Source organism: Anthonomus grandis, chromosome 4 (assembly GCF_022605725.1).
Source record: "Anthonomus grandis grandis chromosome 4, icAntGran1.3, whole genome shotgun sequence".
In the NCBI taxonomy this organism is placed as follows: Eukaryota; Metazoa; Arthropoda; class Insecta; order Coleoptera; family Curculionidae; genus Anthonomus; species Anthonomus grandis.
In genome coordinates this window covers 30,780,142-30,800,246 of record NC_065549.1, presented here as the reverse complement: position 1 = coordinate 30,800,246, position 20,105 = coordinate 30,780,142, and the positions used below count along the sequence as shown (strand labels likewise).

Below are 20,105 nucleotides of genomic sequence, written 5' to 3'. Positions count from 1 at the left end.
CATAGCAACAATATGCCATTAGCTGATACTGGGCGTACCATGTGTGATAACCTTATGAGTTTAAAAAATATTGAGGTAGCGGAGCCTTAGGCGTTATCTTTTATTTAATAACATCTTAATGATATGGTCTTGGTATTAGCATTCAATAATACATATCATGGTGAAGTATTTGTTAGTTACGTGGAATAAAGAAGAAAAAGATTAAATATACCTGTATATTTAGGGGAAATTTTAGATTTTATTATAGGCAAAAATAAAGAATATTACAAAATTACTATTTATATAACGATGTAAAATAATATTTCCATATTTCAATTTTTAGGGCAGCCTATTCTGGTACAAAGCCACTCGCCAACATCGGTGCAATAACATGTGTTGCAGTCGTTGAACATTATATCGCCCAGAGTACATACTGCACCTGAAATGTTTAATATAAATATATATTGTATATATATACCGGGTGGTGCGTCGCCGAGCGAAATATAGGAAAACCCATGTAAATTCAAAGGGGGTCAACTATTGGCTTCCCTGTACATTTTATAGAAAAATGGAAGATATCTTTTTGAAGACACCAATCTGGCAAACCCTTGTGCAAAGTCTTAAAAATTTTAATAAGCGAATCTTGAATTATTCAATTAAATGTAATTGCAAAATTAGCAAATTTTCGGTCCAGGTAAAACCAAACGGGCATCAGTAAAATGAATATTGCCACTGACGTGAGGAAAAGTGTCAATAAATCAGTGACAGTCGATATTTGAATACAAGTATGAATTATTCAATCGACGAAAAAATAGCCATAATTAAGTGGCATTATGCGGGAAAAGGTCTTACTTTGAATGTATAGTTGTGAGATGAAATATAAAAAATGATAAAACGAACAAAAAAATATTTCTCGTATTCGGCTGTACGTCAGATTTGACAAAGCCTTAAAACAAATTGTTTGCTAGTGGCTGGTGTCTGGTTTTACTTGAACCGAAAATTTGGTAATTTTGCAATTACATTTAATGGAATAATTCAAGATTCGTTTATTAAAATTTGTTGAAACTTTGCACGAGGGTTTGCCAGATTGGTCTCTTTAAAAAGTTATCTTACATTTTTTCTGTAAAATGTCCAGGGAAGCTAATAATTGACCCCCTTAAAATTTACATGGGATTTCCTATGTTCCGCTCCGTTATACCGCTATGTTATACTGTTATACAGTATAACATAGGAAATGGAGCTTCATTTCAGAACGATCCACCCTTAATATCATTCTTAAAAACTACTTTTCTAAAAAAAAAAAAAACACGTCAAATTGATATACAGGGGGCCGTTTAATTATGCATTTACTGAAGTTCTGTCAATCACCTCCTCACCTCGAGCTAACCTCACTTTAATATGTCAAATGGGAACCCCCATCCTGTGATACATCATAGTAAGGAGCGTAAAATTCTCTATTCAACGGTACCAAAAAAAATGAAATCGTTAAATGTGTAAGCAAATAGTTAGCGAAAATGTCTAGAAATAATGAATATTTTATTTACGCCAAACTTTGGTATGTCAAATGGCTACCCCATGGTGTGATACATTATTTTAAAGGGCATTCATTATGCTATCAATGGTTATAAAAAAAAATAAAATTGATTGACCAAGAAGCAATTAAAGTGTAAATCGGTAGGGTAGAAAAACAAATTTAATTAGTCTTACAAATTTATTTTATTAAATGTTCAAAATGCGCGCCGTTATTAGCAAGACAATAAAAAAGCCTATTTTCAAACTCCTTACGAACATTGGCAAGGGTCTGCCCGCTAATTTCTCTGCATTCTTGAAATATTCTATTTTTTAAATTCTCAATACTCTCAGGTGGGGTTTTAAAAACTTTGCTTTTTAAGTAGCCCCAAAGAAAAAAGTCTAGTGGATTTAGGTCCGGAGACCGCGCAGGCGATTCGATTGCACCACGTCTGCCAATCCACTTCTCTCGAAAATTTTCATCAAGCCACTCTCTGCTGAAAATATATATTATTTTCATTCAATAATATAGCACCATGTTGATCTACTTGATTTTCCATAGATTGGATGATGAAAGGGTATATTGCATTTTCTGAAAGGTTTAAATAAATTTCGCCAGTAAAATTTTCTTCCAAAAAAAATGGCCCGATTATTTCATTCCCATAAATTCTTGCCCAAACATTAATTTTTTGGGGATATTGGGTATGACCTTCCCGAAAAACATGCGGATTTTCATTATCCCAGTATCTACAGTTATGTCTGTTCACCAGGCCATTTAAAAAAAAAGGTCGATTCCTCACTGAAGCAAATGTTCTTCAATAAATGGGGATCGTCGTCAATTCGCTGCCACATCACTTCACAAAATTGAATTCTCCTCTCAAAATCATATTCTCCGAGTTCATGAATAATATGAATTTTATAAGGAAAGAAATTATTTTTTTTTTTAAACTTTATGTACGGAACCAGTGGAAATATTTGTTAGTTTTGCGGCCTTTGGTATAGACAAAGTTGGATCCATAGCAAATTGTCCTAGTACTTCAACTTGGCATGCTTCATCGACAACTCTATTTTCATATTTTTTCTTATTGCAAATCGATCCCGTCTCTTCAAATGTTCGTATCAATTCTAATACGTATTTTTGACTCACGTTTTTATCTTGATACCTTTCATTAAATGCTCTCGCGGTTCTGCGAGTACACCGATCTTGAGCTCCATAAAGGAAAATTATTTCTATTCTTTCGGCTAGCGCATACACCATTTTATTAACTCACTGTTTTAACTAAAATTGAAAAATTGCACGCGTCAAACTGACAGTTCTAACAATAATAAATCGCCTGCTTTTTAAACGCCTTAAAAATGTAAGGTATTGCAGTGTTTTTTTGTACCTATTAGGTAGGTTTCGCAAAAAATATAAGTGAAATAAATACACATACAAAGTTATAAGACTGCAAAGATTTTTGCAAAAAATTTGAAGACACTCTTTTTTCTCGCAAATAACGATAATATTTTTAATATTTTATTAATAATTTACTTAAAAAAAATAAATAATTTGCTTAAACTAAATGTACTGTTTGTTACCACACATTTTAACTTTTAAATTGTTTGTATTTTTTTTTGATGATCTATTATAAAAAATGTAAGAATTTTAAAATGATGTAGGTACCACACTAAAAGTATTCATTTAAAATACCAAAGTTTGGCGTAAATAAAATATTCATTATTTCTAGACATTTTTGCTAACTATTTGCTTACACATTTACCGATTTCATTTTTTGTGTTTGTTTTTACCGTTGAATAGAGAATTTTACGCTGCTTACTATGATGTATCACACGATGGGGGTTCCCATTCTAGCTTGTTTGATCGAATATCCTTCAAATCGAAAGGCTGCAGACAACCTCTTTATTAATTCAACTTTATTTTTGTCAATCGACAAAAACTTGTCTTGTGCAATTGTTATTTTAGTTTGTGGTTCAATATGAAAAGAAGGATAACTCGACGTATTTTTTCGTCGTAAACGTTCAATAGTTTTTATCGCACATGCAGCTGAGTTTTCATCGTCACTGTCTGGATACCCATCAAACACAATACACGTATTGTTTGCATAATTTTTGCGTACAAAAGACAGATATTTTTCAACGATGACCTCAACAGTATCATTCTTCTGCCACACAACTTTGTGTAAAAGAAATCCACCGTCGATAACATAAAATGCATTATCTGTATTTGCTAAAGCTTCGATGTTGGCGAAATGATAAAACATTTGCGATTTGACATTTTTCCGAAAGCCGTTTTCTGTAAACAGTGAAAGTGGAAATGGAGCAAGTTCAAACTTTAAATAATTTCTCATATTAGCTATACTATTGATATTGTAACATAAACGTTGAAATAAAATCAGCGGATTTATTGGGATAATCTCGTCATTCACTTTGATTGCAGACTGAACGTTTTTCAGCGACAAAACTCTGTTTTTTCTCGTAAATGTTACTTGTTCAAAATTATTTCCTACTATTAATTCAACAGATTTCATACCTATCTCGTATGCGCGGTGACAGTTTATTGAATCAGTTCCAATAACTCCAGAATATATCGACATGATTTTAATTAATTAAGAACATTGTTCGAGATTCACTGTTAGTTTTATTTTTGCAATAACAATGATGCATATCACTTTCATTAAATGTATAAACGTAATGTTTCCTGTAGAATTAAATTATGTAATTATTTTTTTTTATTTTATAAAAATTCAAACAAAGTATTAAGAATAACTGTAAAATTTACACTGTTAAAAACGATTTTTGACTTTTTTTCATGTTTTTTTGTTAAAACTGACAAATTAATGATTTTTGCAAAAAATGTTTTAAACAAAAGTTGTAGACAATTTGATTTTAAATAATTTTTGTCTCTTGTATTTTTTTCGAAAAACAATTATTTTCTATGAAAATCGAGAAAATACGTAAGAATGTGATTGTATTTACACGGTGTACAAAGCCCAACTGTGCCCAATTAAGTTTCCGGTAAAATAATGATACATAGTTTCTTTTATATTTTTTTCCGTAGAATCGAATGGTGTAATCTGTTTTTTGATTTTTTAACTAATTTAAATAAATAATTAACAATTTCTAAACATTTTATTGCTGTAAAAATCATTTTTGACTTTTTTTGCATTTTTCGACGTTTTTTCAAATGGGAAGTATACAGTGTGTCCCACTTAAGGGTTAGCCACCCCTCTAAAATTTTTGTTTCTTGATCAATTTTCAAAAACTTTTTTTTGTTGGATAGCTGGTCAAAAATGGCACTTATGAGCCAAGTTCGACATTTAAAGAAAGCAGGTCATGGCCTACTGTATTCAAGTTTGAAGTGCAAAAATTCGAGAAGTAGTATTAGCGATATTTATTTTTCAAAAATGGTACTGGATTATTATTCAGGACCACTTAAAACATAAGTGTACCAAATTTGGTTATGATAGTATACAGGGTGTTGAAATAAATTGGAGTCAAATTTTTAAAAGGCGCAATAACATTCGTAATCAAATACGAATATTTTTTAAATTTTTGGCTAATTGGCATGCGTCTTGAGAACACAAAGGTTGGAAATATCCTTTAATAAACAACAATCGATCATATTATCATTCTATTTTGGGCTCAATTTGTTTGTTTTTTTTTATGAGTTTGTTTGATATGATTGTGTCTGGTTAAAAATTATTTTGTGGGAATTTTACCCAAGTATGCTATGAAAGAAAATGTTCCTGACAGTTTGTCAAAGTTTTCATGCATTTAGTTCATTTTGACTGCTTGTCGAACAATTATGGGTGATTATAATTTGAACGAAAGAGTTGAAGTAGTGCGGCTAGTTAGCGATGGAGAGAACATTTTGTGAAGCTGCGGCGGAATTTAACAGGAGACATCCTGGTAAAAACATCCACCATTCAACAATAGCCAGAATAAACTACGGGTTTCAGTCTGGTGCAGTAGGCGGAGTACGTCCTCATTTACATCGTAATCGAGCAAATAATAATAACCAAATAATTCTTGAATACTTTAATGCTAATCCGCAATCTAGCATTAGAGTTGCTAGTGCCAACTTAAATATTTCCAAAAATTGCATATGGAGGTGTTTAAAGAAAAATAACAAGAAGCCTTTCAAGCCTATAATCCTTCACACTTTGGAACACGGGGATGAAGAACGCAGGATGGAATATTGTTTGTGGTTACAAGGCGAGTATTTGGCTAACCCTACATTTTTGAAAAATATTTTATACACCGATGAGGCAACAATTACTACAAACGGCATTGTGTCATCTCAAAAATATTAGAATGTAGAGTAACGTAAATCCCCATTGGGTGATACAATAACGAACGTATAATCGGGCCGTTTTTCTTAAAATGAAAATCTAAATGGACTTAATTTTCTTCGATTCCTGGAAGGTGATTTTAGTGACGTAATCGATGATTTGCCGTTAGCCGAAACAAGAAACTTACACATACAATTTGACGGTGCGCCTATCCACAATGCAATGGTAGCGCGGAATTGGCTAAGTCAGAATTATCCGAATCGATGGATAGGACGAAACAGTCGATTAATTCAGTGGCCAGCACGTTCCCCCGACCTTTCTCCCTTAGATTTTTTTCTTTGGGGAACCCTTAAAAACAAAGTGTACAAATCAAGACCGCAAACTCTACATAATATTTGTGAGCGCATTAGACAAGATTGTAATGAAATAAGCAGATACAGTTAAGAAGGGTGGTAGTAAACAACAGAAGACGCATAGAAAAATGTATAAGAATTAATGGAGGACATATTGAAGGAACTAATATTTAGTTTTGTGGCATTAATTTTTCAATTTGAGTGTTAGCAAAGATAAAATACTAGTAGTATTATTATCTTTGGTGTTAGGTAATTCCTTAAGGTAATTATTTTCAGTTTTTGCTGCTTATCCTACATTACATTATTAAGTAACTAGTGAAGTATGAATTGCAAACTAACAATGAAATATAACTAAAAAATTTATAAATGAAGTTGTATTATTATGAAGCCCAAAATAGTATGACAATATGATCGATTGTTGTTTATTGAAGGATATTTCCAACCTTTGTGTTCTCAAGACGCATCCCAATTAGCCAAAAATTTAAAAAATATTCGTATTTGATTAAGAATGTTATTGCGCCTTTTAAAAATTTGACTCCAATTTATTTCAACACCCTGTATACTATCATAACCAAATTTGGTACACTTATGTTTTAAGTGGTCCTGAACAATAATCCAGTACCATTTTTCAAAAATAAATATCGCTAATACTACTTCTCGATTTTTCGCACTTCAAACTTGAATACAGTAGGCCATGACTTGCTTTCTCTAAATGTCGAACTTGGCTCATAAGTGCCATTTTTGACCATCTATCCAACAAAAAAAAGTTTTTGAAAATTGGTTAAGAAACAAAAATTTTAGAGGGGTGGCTAACCCTTAAGTGGGACACACTGTATAGTTTCTTTATTTCATAAGAAAGTATATGTGAAAACAAAAAAAATGAGCCCCGGATGAACCCTGTACCATGATTTTCTGAAGTACAATTTTCATTTAAAAAAAAATGTTTTTTTCCGAAAAAAACGCATATCTCCGAAAGTTTTTAATATTTCGATCTGAAAAAAATTGAGGTTATTTAAGACCTACAAAGGTATATTTTCACAAATTTTTATAAACATTGAACTATTTTTGTGAAAATAAAAAATAAAAATTAAAAAACGAAAAAAAAAACGGTTTTTCGCATTTATCTTGGCTATTTTGAGGTTATGTTCAAAAGCGACTTCTACAAAAATTATAGATTTTCTTATGATCTACAACTTTTCTATTGAATATTTTTTAATTGGACGTCAACTTTCGCCAGAAATTGCGAAAAAGAATATTTTTCCACCCCTTTTCACCCCCCCCCCCCCAAAACAACCCCCTACTACCCCATTGTTGGATTTTCGTTTTTTTCACTCGTTATGAACCCCTCTACCAATTCCAACAGTCAGTTTCCGGATAGCAATTTGTGCATTTTTTGATTAAATTTGAGCTAATTCGCCTGGTCTACGACTAGTAGTTTCAAACGAGAGATTTGTGTGCTTGAACGCCATCAGAAAAATGCGCATGCTTCTGATTATTTCCAACCGTTTGAAATTGATGCTAGAACAAACCTAATATTTCGTTGGGTTCTTTAATTTATAGTTAAGCAAATAGTTGCTATATCGGACTGTAAACTATTGTATTGTATTTTTATATATGTTTTTAACTGTTTAGGTAAGGTTTAAAATATATAGATGTTACTTAGTTGGCTTGTGTCAGGTTTATAAATTAAAGAGTGTTTTTAAATTTCGACTTGATCTTAATTGAAGTGATGCCCTGTCTTTTGAAAATGTTCGGTAACCGCGTAAGAGATTTTTCCTAGTTTATTCACTCTTATGTTGTGTGATTCTCTGTTTTAATTATTGAGATGTCTGACTAATGTAACAAACATGACATTCCAAACAGAGCAGCTTATATATAGCATTGCTGTTGAAAAGAGTATGAGTCTTATTTAGTTTAAGAAAATAGATTTCCGTGATTTAAGGTATTATATTTTGCTATTTTAATATGGGGGAACTCATTAATTAAAGCTGTGATTTATTTTTTTGTGGACAGCAACAATATGAAATTAGCTGATTATGGACTAAGCATTTTCACTCCGCATTTGTACTTCCTAAGCGCCACTCCTTTCACACTTCCTAACCTTAAGTTTTACCTTTTATTTAATAAGATATTGACCAATACCTTATATTGGTCTTAGAATGTAATATTTGCATAGTGAAGTTTTTATTAATTACCTAGAATGTATAGGAAAAATTTTAAAGCCACTTGTCTATTAAGTCTAATTTTAATTACCATTTTATTACATGCAGAATTAACGAATATTATAAAATAACTATGTAAAATAATATTGTGTATAATAAAAATATATGAAGATTATTACTAAACATTAATATATTTTCATATTTCATTTTATATAATTTATAGGAACGATTATATTTATTGAAAAAGTACTAACAGCCCACTTTCGTACAAGCCCACACGCCAGCATTGGTGCAAAAACATTTGTTGCAGCCTTCGCGCTTTGTATCACCCAGAGCACATTCTGCAGCTGAAATGATTAATAAAAATATAAATTTTTCAGTTCAACTAGTCTTACTTACAGGACTATGTGCTTAAAGCTAAGTCAGAAATGCTATAAAGCTTGAAAAATTATGCCGATTTTTTCTTAATAATAAAAAAGAAAATTGAAAAATATATAAAGTGATACACCATAAGAGCTCCTAGCAATCTTGAGATTATTGGTTTTATTAATACGGACCAAAATACTGGAAACACAAAGATAACATCAGAATTCTTGTAGTATTTGGCAATTTTGCAATGGCCTCTAAATACTGAAGACAAATATACATAAATTAAAATACGATGAGAGAATCATTATCAGCTGCACAAGGGTTATGCTGCTGTAAGCTAGTTTAATAATTTTTTGTAGCTTATCTGGGATTACTGAAAAGTGTCAAATATTCACCTATAACATTCATGCACTATCGATGTCTCGTTCTTCACTTGATGGTGGATACAGAAAGGAGCTTAAAAAGGAGAAGAGAGAAAAGCAAAAGAAAAGCCTACGCGAAGAAGCATGTTCTAATAATTTCGAACTGCTGGGCAATCTAAGTGTCAATCAATAAACCATCTAATCGATTTAAGAATATCCAGGATTTTTAAGAAAATAACACAGCTGATGAACTTACCATTATACTATCTGCTTCTTACTATAATAGTGCCTACCTTGAGGGTTTCAAACATATATTTTATAGAATTTGATTAAATTCAAAATTTGCTTGGATGCAATTGTGTTCTTTTAATTTTTTTACCAAACTTTTATTGGAAACTTACCTCTCCTTTTTCTAGATGGATTTTCCAAGCAAAGTTTTAAAGTACAAGCCCACACTCCATCTTTGCCACAGACGCAGCTATTGCAACCATTGTCAAAACTAGTAACTTCTCCTTCTTTGCAAGGGTTATCAGAACTTGAATCTGAAAATTTAAAAAATAATATCGGTTAAATCTTATTTTTTTTTTAATTAATATTTTTTAACCTAATAAAAATATTTATTCTATATATGTAGTTATTATAGAATAATATTATATATTATATAATAATATTTATATAGTATTCATAGAAAAGCACATAAGGATGCGCGTGGAGCTTATGAATTTTTATTTGCAAGGGGATATCTTTCTAGAAATCATATTTATTTACTCTTTCAGTTTTACTAGTCTTACAGGACTATACGCTAGTCAAAAATACTCGGAAAGCTAGGAAAATTGTGCTGATCTCTTCTTATATATCAAAAAGAAATTGAAAAACATATTATAATGTGATATATCATAATAGCTCCTAGCAATCTTAATATTATTGATTTTAATACAAACGTTATAATGGCTGTAGTACGAACGAAAATACTGCAAACCCGAATAATACAAAGATGACATGAGGCTACTTGTAGTATTTGGCAATTTTGAAATAGACTCTAATCACTAAAGATAAATATACATAAATTAGGATATACTTAGTGAAAGAGAGAGAATCTTTATCAGCTGCATAAGCGAAATGCTGCTGTTAGTTATTTTAATCTAATACAATCTGTTTTTGTTTAGTTTATCTAAAATTACTGGGAAGTATGAAATATTCGCCTATAACATTCATGAACGAACTTTGTGGATACAGAAAGAAGCTCAATAAAGAGAAGGGAAGCAAAAGAAAAGCCTACGTGGGGAAGCAGTTTTTCATGATTTCGAATTGCTCGGCAATTTAACTGGTATGGATAAACCATCTAATCAATTTAAAAAAAACTAGGACTTTAAGGAAAATAAATGATGAACTTGCCATGATACAATCTGATTCCTACTATATTAGCGCCTGCCTTAGAACAAAAATAAAAAGTAGAAATAGGTATATGTTATTTTAAGCGCAGAAATAACATCTTCCAAACAAAAAAAAAAGATTAACATATTTATTCCTAAAACCTTATGTCATCTTGCGAAATGTAATCTCTTCAAACGGCTTTGTGTTACATTCGGCATTTGTGAAGTTTTTTCTGTGTTTTTTCGTTCGTTTTTAGTTGAAAAAAGAAAAATTTAGCATTTGAGTGTTTTTGTGAACTGTTACGATGGTAAATACTTGTGCCATTTGTGCCGCACCATGGAAAAAAGGTAATTCAAGCCGATCTTTTCACAAGTAAATACCGATACTGTCATAACATCATATCAAGGGAGAAACGTCATCATAAACGTAAAATAATGAAAAATTATTAAGAAATCTATAATAATTATAAAATATTTCATTTCCATAAAAATGCGTTTTATTTTATAGGTTTATACCTTTACTCTAATGAAGAACCTTAAAAAATGCATATAGAGTTCATAAACGCTAATATTGTTTATAATTTAAAGCAGAATCTATTATTAATAAATATAATAAATATTTATCATATAAATATTTTTTGACAATGGTAAAGATTTCTTGTGTCGGTGGAATCAACAATGCGATCGAGCAGCGTTGGGATGTTCTTGCCTTTTTCTCAAACGTACGTAATCTGCATTCATTTTACTCTGAATATTGACTTATTATCATATGTTATTAAAGAAAATGCTTTATATTTTATTAAAGAGAAACAGTAGTATAAAGTTTTTTTTTACCATTTCTAGATAAGAATAGCCTTTCAATGTTTTAAGGCGCCTACCTTAAAGGTTTCATAGTTATCTCTTTAAGTATTCATGGTCGAAAATTTAAACCACCCTGACTAATGGTTTAAAGGCTCGGTGGTTCAAAAAATAGACCATATTTTGATGTTGCTTTGCAATGCGCTGCCGAAGCACAAAATTTAAACCACCTATGGACCACCGTGGACATTTTAACGTTTTTTTTTACTTTGGCGGTTAGATTTCTTATTCGGTGGATAGCAGCATTGATGAAACACCTGTAATGAATTAAATTTGAGGTTAAAATAAACAAAAGTTAGTTATCTGTGTCTAAATTGATAAATACTATTAGATCCTGTAAAAAGTGATAGCTTATATCATTCCAGTAAGTATAGATATTTAATTTACATATATTTATTAGTATGTTGTAAAAAAAAACATTGTGTTTATGTGGTCCTTTTTTACTACCACCGCTCCACTTAGAATATTGAGTTTCACTAATTATAAAATACCTATACAATATTTTCTTGCAGGTATGGAGCCATTGCCATTTAAGACGGTAGGAGGTTTGACTTACGATGAAGTCAACACACAAATCGACACATTTTATGTCGATACACTGCCTTCGGGGTCTGAGTTAGAAATTGATATGACTCCTTTGATATAGAGGACGAAACTTTAGTTCCTACAGTTATTACATATATGGAAGAAGATCTGCCGGTTTTTGAGGAGGAAGATCCAAGTGATAATATCCCCCTTTCCGAACTACACCAACAGTGGTCAAAAGGAAAATTCCTGTTTGATCTAATGTTCATAGACCTGATCCTCTTCCTCAATTTACCGAACCTTCTGGAATTCCTCAGTTTATCAAAGACATTAATGATCCAACACCGTACATGATTTTTGAACTGTTTATTACTAAGGAATTTATTGATACTTTAGTGTTTCAAATAAATCTTTATGCCCAGCAGGAAAAACTTTTAACTAGGAAAAGCTATGTACCTACAAATCAGTGTGAAATTAATGCTTTTCTGGGCATAAATTTGTTAATGGGTATCAAACGTAGTCCCAGCTATAAGGATTATTGACCCAAAAAAGATTTGGATCTCTTGAGTCATCTCCATCTGAATAATAATTCTCTGATGCGAAAATCTTCCCCAGACTATGATAAGCTCTATAAAATTCGCCCTATGCTAGAACTGTTGACTCATAACTTTGAAAAATGCCTAATTCCTAATCAAAGTTGTAGTTGATGAGTCAATGATTAAATTTAAGGGTCATAGTAGCCTTAAGCAGTAGGTACATGCCAAAAAAACAATCAAAAGGGGGTATAAGATGTGGATGTTAGCTGATAAATCTGGTTATTGCCTAAAATTTGATTTATACACTGAAAAATCACCTACCTCTAATCAATCTATTTCAACAATTTAAAGAAAGAAAAATCCATGCTGTTGGAACCGTAAATGTTAATTGTCGTCATATGCCAAAATTTAAACCAGACAAGAATTTGAAACGCGGTGATGTGCAATGGTTTACAAGCAGTACCGGATTGTTGGTGCAAAATGGAAAGACCGTCGATGTGTTCACATGTTATCAAATTTTCATCAACCAGAAGATGTAGGAACAGTAAAAAGAAAAGAAAGAAGTGGACCAATTACTGAAATTATATATTATTATAATCGATTACAATTCTAATATGAATGGAGTCGACATATTTGACCAAAGACTTTCTAACTACAAGATTGATCGTCGCAGTAAAAAGTGGTGGCATCGAATATTTTTTTACTTATTAGATGCATCAATTATAAATTCCAATATTATTTATAATAGGTTGGAGTTACCAAAAATGTCTGCTAAAGATTTTAGACGAAGTGTCATAAACGGTTTAATCTCAGAAACGCTTGTAAATCGAAAGAGAAATTTGGTTGCACCATCAGATGTTGAAATAAAAAAATACAAACCTTACGTACCCTTAGAGATAAGACAGCAGTCATCTGCTCATCAACCTACAAGCAGTACCAGAAGAAGATGCGCGCTTTGTAGCACTAAGGCTAACCCAGTAAGGACGGATTGGGTATGTTCCATATGTAAAGTCCCTTTGTACTTGGGAAAACGTAAAAAGTGTTTCCAAAGTTATCATGCAACGTAATTTTTAGTACCCAAGTTTGTATAAGTTTTTAAATAAATTTGTTATCTTACTCTTAGTTTTTTTACTTTGTGTCGCGGTGGTCCACAATATGATCCACCGAATTATTCAAATTTAACAAAAAACTTTTGATTGGCAGATTTTCATTTTTTAATTATTACTAATGTATTAGTTATTACTAATTACTACAATTTTACAAAAAATATAAAAATTCATAAAAAAAATATTTTGGCTCCACTAGTATTTTTTTAACAACTAAATTAGGCGCCGCTAAGAGTTATAAGAGAGTAATATATTATCATTTATACTTTTCTAAAGTATATTACGGTTAAAAGATGCCTAAACCAAATTGTATTAAGTAATGAAGACCTAAACTATATGGAAAATACATAGTTTAATATTTAATATGCACACCCTCAGTCTCATAATATATGTAGAATTTACTAAGATATACCTCTCCTTTTTCTAGATGAATTCTCCAAGCACAGTTTTAAGGTACAAGCCCACACTCCATTTCTGCCACAAATACAGCTGTTGCAACCATTGTCGAAACTAGTAACTTCTCCTTCTTCGCAAGGGTTGTCAGAATCAGAGTCTGAAAATTAAAAAATATTATCCGTTACTTATAACTTTAAGACCAAATCCCATTTTTTCCTTATTGGTATTTTTTTTCTAACAAATAAATAAATTTATATAATTTGACGAATAGTGCTTAAGCATGCGCATGGACATGTCCATATTTTCCGTCTATGACGTACTGGATTTTTGTATGCCCGTATTTATCTCCTCAGGAGTGGAGTGTTGTGTGTGAACAATGGTGCCGACTTGATTTCAAGTTAGAATATTGCTGATTTCTTATTATTTAAACAGTTGATTCAATCTACTATTATTTTATGTTATTTAAGAGTAGATATTTCATCTTATTTTGTATCTTTTTAAACGTCCACTTGAAAATTGTACATAACTATCTAATAGGTTAAAATCGATAAATTAAAAATAAATAAGCTTACATGTAGATCATAACTTTACAGTCAATACTTTTTTTAATTTGGCAACATAATGTATTAACGTATCCTATTTGGTATGAACGCAAAGAGCCTAATTGATTTTATTTCAACTTAAAAATTAAAATTTGATAAACCAAGATTAAATGTTAGTATAGTTTTCTGATTGCAATTGATGTTCTTTTAAGAGACTTAAATTCAGAATTTTTCCCTCATTTTAAATAAATTGAGGTACAAAAACCTTTTTTTCATAAAGCAAAAATAGTTAAGGTTTGATAAGCATCTTCTAATAAATGTATTTTTTTAAACGTGAGAAGAAAACAACTTTTGTCCAAACTTGAACAATGGAAATTAATCGCGTTTTTGTAGAATAAGGAGAGGCTATTCATATGAGTGCGTACTCAAGCTATTCACTCTCAGAGCATTAGTTCAAAATCACAGCATATGTAATTGTCCTTAAGTCGCTCTATCCGTTAGTGAAAAAATTTCAAAGAGTTAGTATTAGTAGTTTATTCAAAAAGAAAAAACAAAAGAAAGACGATGGCCTATTACTCATTTATTTAAAAGATGAACTCTACAAATGAGTTGCGATTGATTAGTAGATTTGGCTTTAGAACCCGATACAGGACAATGTCAAAACCTAATACGTATGTCAGACTCTGAACATCTTATAAGTGCTACTTCTCAATATAAATAAACGGAAACTGAAAAAATCTATTAAATAGTATGTGCTGTATATTCTGGCGTACAGTCTAATGGGCTTAATGACGCAATCAAGTTCTCTACAGTTGATCTGTTATTAGAAGTATTTATATGACTTAAAAGCTAACTGTGTGACTGAATACTGTTTCCAAATACTGTGGAACCACTACATTTTCCAGTGACAATTCGTATAAATAAAATTAAAAAATCGGTGTTAGTTTCATGAATAGCGCAAAAAACTGTTGACATTAAGCGCGAACATACACGCATTTTTCTTTCATCGGTACCAAAAAATCGACTACTCTGGCATACGAGATGCGTGCTCAAGTTATTCGCGAGAAGTAGCGCATGCGGAGAAAATCTATGAAAGCTCTATCTAGAAAGAGAAGAGTATGTTTGCTGTTACATATAATTTGAAACTGATCTAGGCAAACCGAGGGTCAACTTGTTTTTTCAATTTTTTCTGTAAAGCAAGGAAGATATTTAGTATAAAGATATCTAAAAAAAATAATCGTGGAGGTAACAGATTATTGACCAATAGCAATTGTTAGTGTACTTTATAAGTTTAAAAAAATAAAAATATGCTTACTCTGGAACCGTTGTAAAACTTATCAAATTAACAAGATAATACATTTTCAAATTAGGCTACATTATTAATATATTGGTTGTACAATTTGTATTTTTATCTACAATTTTCTCATTAATTCTGTTTTAAAAAATATTTGAACTTTTGTCCTTGACTGATTTATCTTATTATTATAACATAGGTTACTGCGTTAATTGAAAAGACATTTCCTATTTAAGTCAACAATGTGATTTGGTTTAAAAATAAGGAATAACATTATTATTGCTAAATAACATTATAAGTCTAACTTAAAGATTATCATCGTCTGGTCTTTACGTATTCAGTATCGTAGCTCTACTAGACTCCACTTTTTTTGGCTATCGCAATCCAAGGTATATTTACCTAATAAAGTTTTTGATGATCATCGGAAATCAAACATTGTCAAACGTATAAATATCTACTCTTTGCATTGTCTTACTAAATCTTCTTATATTCATATGATTGTGAAACTGTGCCTGTCAATTTTTTTAATAGAAAGCATGTTGTATGAAAAATGTTTATTCTTAAAATATAAAATAGATTTACAAATATTAACAATTACAAATTACAAAAGTTTAAAGAATGGATTAAACAATGGTTAACTTAGGAATTTAATAACACTTGTGATCAAAACACAAAAAAAAATTTTCTGTGAGCTATGGAAATGTTTTGAATGGAAATTTTTAATTTCAAGTATAATTTCAAATTAAAAAAAAACACAAAAAACATTATTAAATTAAAAATATTATGTAATGTAAAGAATTTACTAAAAAATGTTGTACTGCATAAGTATAACACCACAAGTGACCTTTAATAAAAAAAAAATAATCTAGTAAGCTTACCAGATGCTTGTGCTAATACAGCAACTACCAAAATCAAAAAGGCAAATACTAAGAATTTCGCCATATTAATATAATTGTTTGACAATAATGTTGAGAAAGCACTAAATTAAAAATCTCCGAAATCAGCTTTTATACATTTATTTGATAACCTTAAACGCCCATAACTTGAATACACTGCTCAACTTTCCAAGCTTACGTATGTAAAAAATAAAATATAACAATTTAAAGATTCTGCTGCTTAGATACTTTATAATTTAGTTTATGAAGCAAGCGCATACAGTGTCATTGAAATGGTGTATTTAAATTCGGGGGCTGATAGTACTCCAACAAATAGAAAAATAATGGTTAGTAAGGGGCCAAGTATAGGGCCGAAAATAAAAGGATGAATTTAAAAAAATTTTTTAGGTTATTTTTTGAGAAAATTGAAGGCAAAGAGTTTGCTCTGATGGGTTGCTAACTGGTTAATCAACATAAACTTATGGCGTTTCAAAAGTAATCGTTATAAAATTTTTAAGTTTATTATAAAGTTTATGACACCAAAATTTAAAAGACCAAATAAAACAGTTCGTAAACACATTCGTGACTTTATTGTGCCGGAATAAGCCAGAGGCAATTGTGCTCAGTTTGAAGAGAAAAAGACATCAGTTTTTTAATGCAGAGGCGCGAAATAAGACCCTAAAAGTCGGTTAAGTACTGTAAACTTGCACACGTTTTCAGCACATTTCCCATGTACCCCCGTACATTGTAACTTTACAACTTTGCAAAAATTACATTGTACCGACCTATTTAAGGGCTACCCATGGCTGGTATAAAAATTGGAAGAATGCAGCCATTGGTCCCAAAAAAAATTTGTTTGCGGGGTGTGCAAGTTACCCCATGGTTGGGGCAACTTGCACATCCATGAAAAATTTTTTATAAATTGCATTCTAAATCATATTCTGTGCATGTTACCCCTTAATCATATGAAAAAAAACCTATAACAAGGGCCACCGTTACAACCAGTTAAAAATCAATATTTTTAAAGAAAAAATAATATATTGTCAAAATATATGAAACTTAAAAACAAATTATGTAACTATAAATGCTTAGAAATATTAATAAGAAGTTATTAAAAAATAAACAAACTTTATCTAGCAAAACTTTGGTAAAATAAAGCACATTCTTTGAAAAAATCACAGGTGTAACAAAAACAAAACATTGGCTAATTATTATTGTCAACTAGGAAGTCCTTGTCGGCATCACTGTCATCGACTGGAGATTCATTGTCTTCCGAATCCTCATACCATTCGCATTCAAAATAAGGGTCTTTGCTGTCTTTATTACAGGGTCCACAAATCCAAGCTCGACACTTCGTGCATTGTATCCAATCAATTGCGCCTCTGGAACGGTTAGAGAATTTTCAGAAATATTAGGGTCTGTAACAGTGCGAGACGCAAGTTACACGCTACCAATCTGCCTATTCAGCTAACCAATTACCTATTGATTTACTTATTTGATTACTAAGCAAACCAACACTATAAATATATATATTGCCTTGCCATTAAAAATTAATTACATTACTATTAAGTTACTGTTCAAATTAAGTTAGATTTTAAGTTGTAATTTCCGCTCTCGAATAAATAATTTTTAAAAAAAGTTATTTTCGTGTTGACTACATTTAACTGGCGCAGTCGGAAGTTTCGTGTTACGGTCGGACAAAAATCGCCAAAACCGGTCTGTTTTGACAGTTCAAGCACGAAGAACCTACCCTTGGAAGCAGCCTTCAGAACACACATCGTCAGGAAGTTGCACCCACCAAGGAAGTCAACAACACCGAGAGCATTTTCCTGGGAATACTAGCATCGATTCCTTTAGGACCACTAGGCTTAAGGCAAGAAAGAAACCAATGGAAATTTTCGCAGTTTTGGCGTAAGCAACTTTTCCTATTTTTCCATTTTTCCTTTATTTTTACCATAGACGTATAATATTTAGTAAAATATTTTGACATATTATTATAGGTAATTTTTTTTTCTTTTGCTAATTTTTCTTTCATATTTCTTTAGTTTCTGCATATTTTAGTATTATTCCTTTTTTATCATAACAATAAACTTTAATGCCAAACTCTTTGGCTGAAGAAATTGAAAATTTAGCTCAATCATTTTTAAGTTTATCCACTCAAGAAGGTTCTCAACTCACAAATCAATCAGACATGCAGTCTAACAATAAAGATATTGGTCTCTTAAGGTACCAAGCTGATAACATACCTCCGTATGATGGCAACCCTAGGCAATTAAATAGATTTCTCACAGCTTGTGAACACTTTTTAAGTAACTTCCAAGATACAACAAATATAGCTAATCCCATAAATATTTGCCTAATAGATACCATTTTAATGAAACTTAAAGGTCGAGCCGCTGATATAATTTGCTCCAACTCAGATTTAAATAATTGGGCCGTAATTAAAGACGCCCTAATAGTAGCCTTTTCAGATCAAAGAAGCATCGAATGTCTTATCCAAGATTTAATTTCTCTAAAAATTCAAAGGTTCGAAAGTCCTACACAATTTGGCATGCGAGTGCAGGATGCCAGAAGTAATTTATTTTCAAAATTAAACACCTCTGTTGCTAATGATAATGAAAGGAAAATTAAAATTCAACACTATGAAGAATTTGCTCTGAAAACTTTTATTAGTAACTTGCCCCCTCAAATTCAGTTAGTTGTTAGATTACGTCAGCCAGAAAATATTGAAAAAGCTTTATCGTTAGTAGTCGAAGAAGAAAACTTTATATACTTTAGTCAAGGAAAAAATTATAACTTACAAACCTACCCATCACCATTTCGCACTCATTACAAACAATCAAAACCCCAACCAAGATCCCCATTACCACCAACCCCCAGCAATTTTCCATCATTTATACCAAACACTTTTAATTACGCCAGACCCCAATTTCAAAAACCTATAGGACCAACAAACTTTCAAAATTCTAATCCAAATCCCATATCGATTTCTAGGCCAAATATTCCAAATACAAGTTTTCATAATTTTGTTAGACCCAATTTTTCAAATAACACCTTTAATAGACCTCAATTGAATCTAAGACCCCCTAATTTCAACCCAAATAATAGTTTACCCAGTTCAGTCATTCGTCGAAATCAAGTCGAACCAATGGACACAAGTTCAGGAAATAGCCGACATACCTTTGTTCCTAGAAACAAAAGGCCCCGCGTTTCAGAACTATATGCCCATCAAATTTCTCCAGAAAGTATTGACTATAATCTCGATTCCGATAATACCTACTCCGACTATTATAACCCTTATCAGAATGATCAATATTATTATGACGATAATAATTATTACGATCCGTATAATCATATTCCTGATAATTCATTTTCCAACTCGATCGAAGATGACACTTATAAAAGTGACGACATAACCATTTCTAACGAACAACAAAATTTTCAAAACCCCGATATCAACACACACCCAACATAATCCATTTAAATAACATTAGATCGGATTTACCATATATTTATATTGCTGACCTAAACGCATATTTTTTAATAGACACCGGTAGTAGTCGAAGTTTAATGA

General features: G+C 31.2%; 1 protein-coding gene across 2 annotated transcripts; it reads right to left on the bottom strand.

Annotated features, from left to right (window-relative positions):
- Window positions 1-201: 201 nt before the first annotated feature.
- On the bottom strand, window positions 202-16,701 carry LOC126735285 (serine protease inhibitor I/II-like). Of its 2 annotated transcripts, none has more exons than XM_050439231.1 (4): window positions 16,535-16,701; window positions 13,837-13,977; window positions 9,428-9,568; window positions 202-418 (listed from the first exon to the last, which is right to left on the bottom strand). In XM_050439231.1, the coding sequence occupies exons 1-4, from the start codon at window positions 16,596-16,598 to the stop codon at window positions 312-314; spliced, it is 453 nt and encodes a 150-aa protein (XP_050295188.1). In that variant the 5' UTR covers window positions 16,599-16,701; the 3' UTR covers window positions 202-311. The 2 variants fall into 2 exon arrangements, with proteins under 2 accessions (XP_050295188.1, XP_050295190.1); XM_050439233.1 differs by lacking the exon at window positions 202-418 and adding an exon at window positions 8,468-8,642.
- Window positions 16,702-20,105: the final 3,404 nt, after the last annotated feature.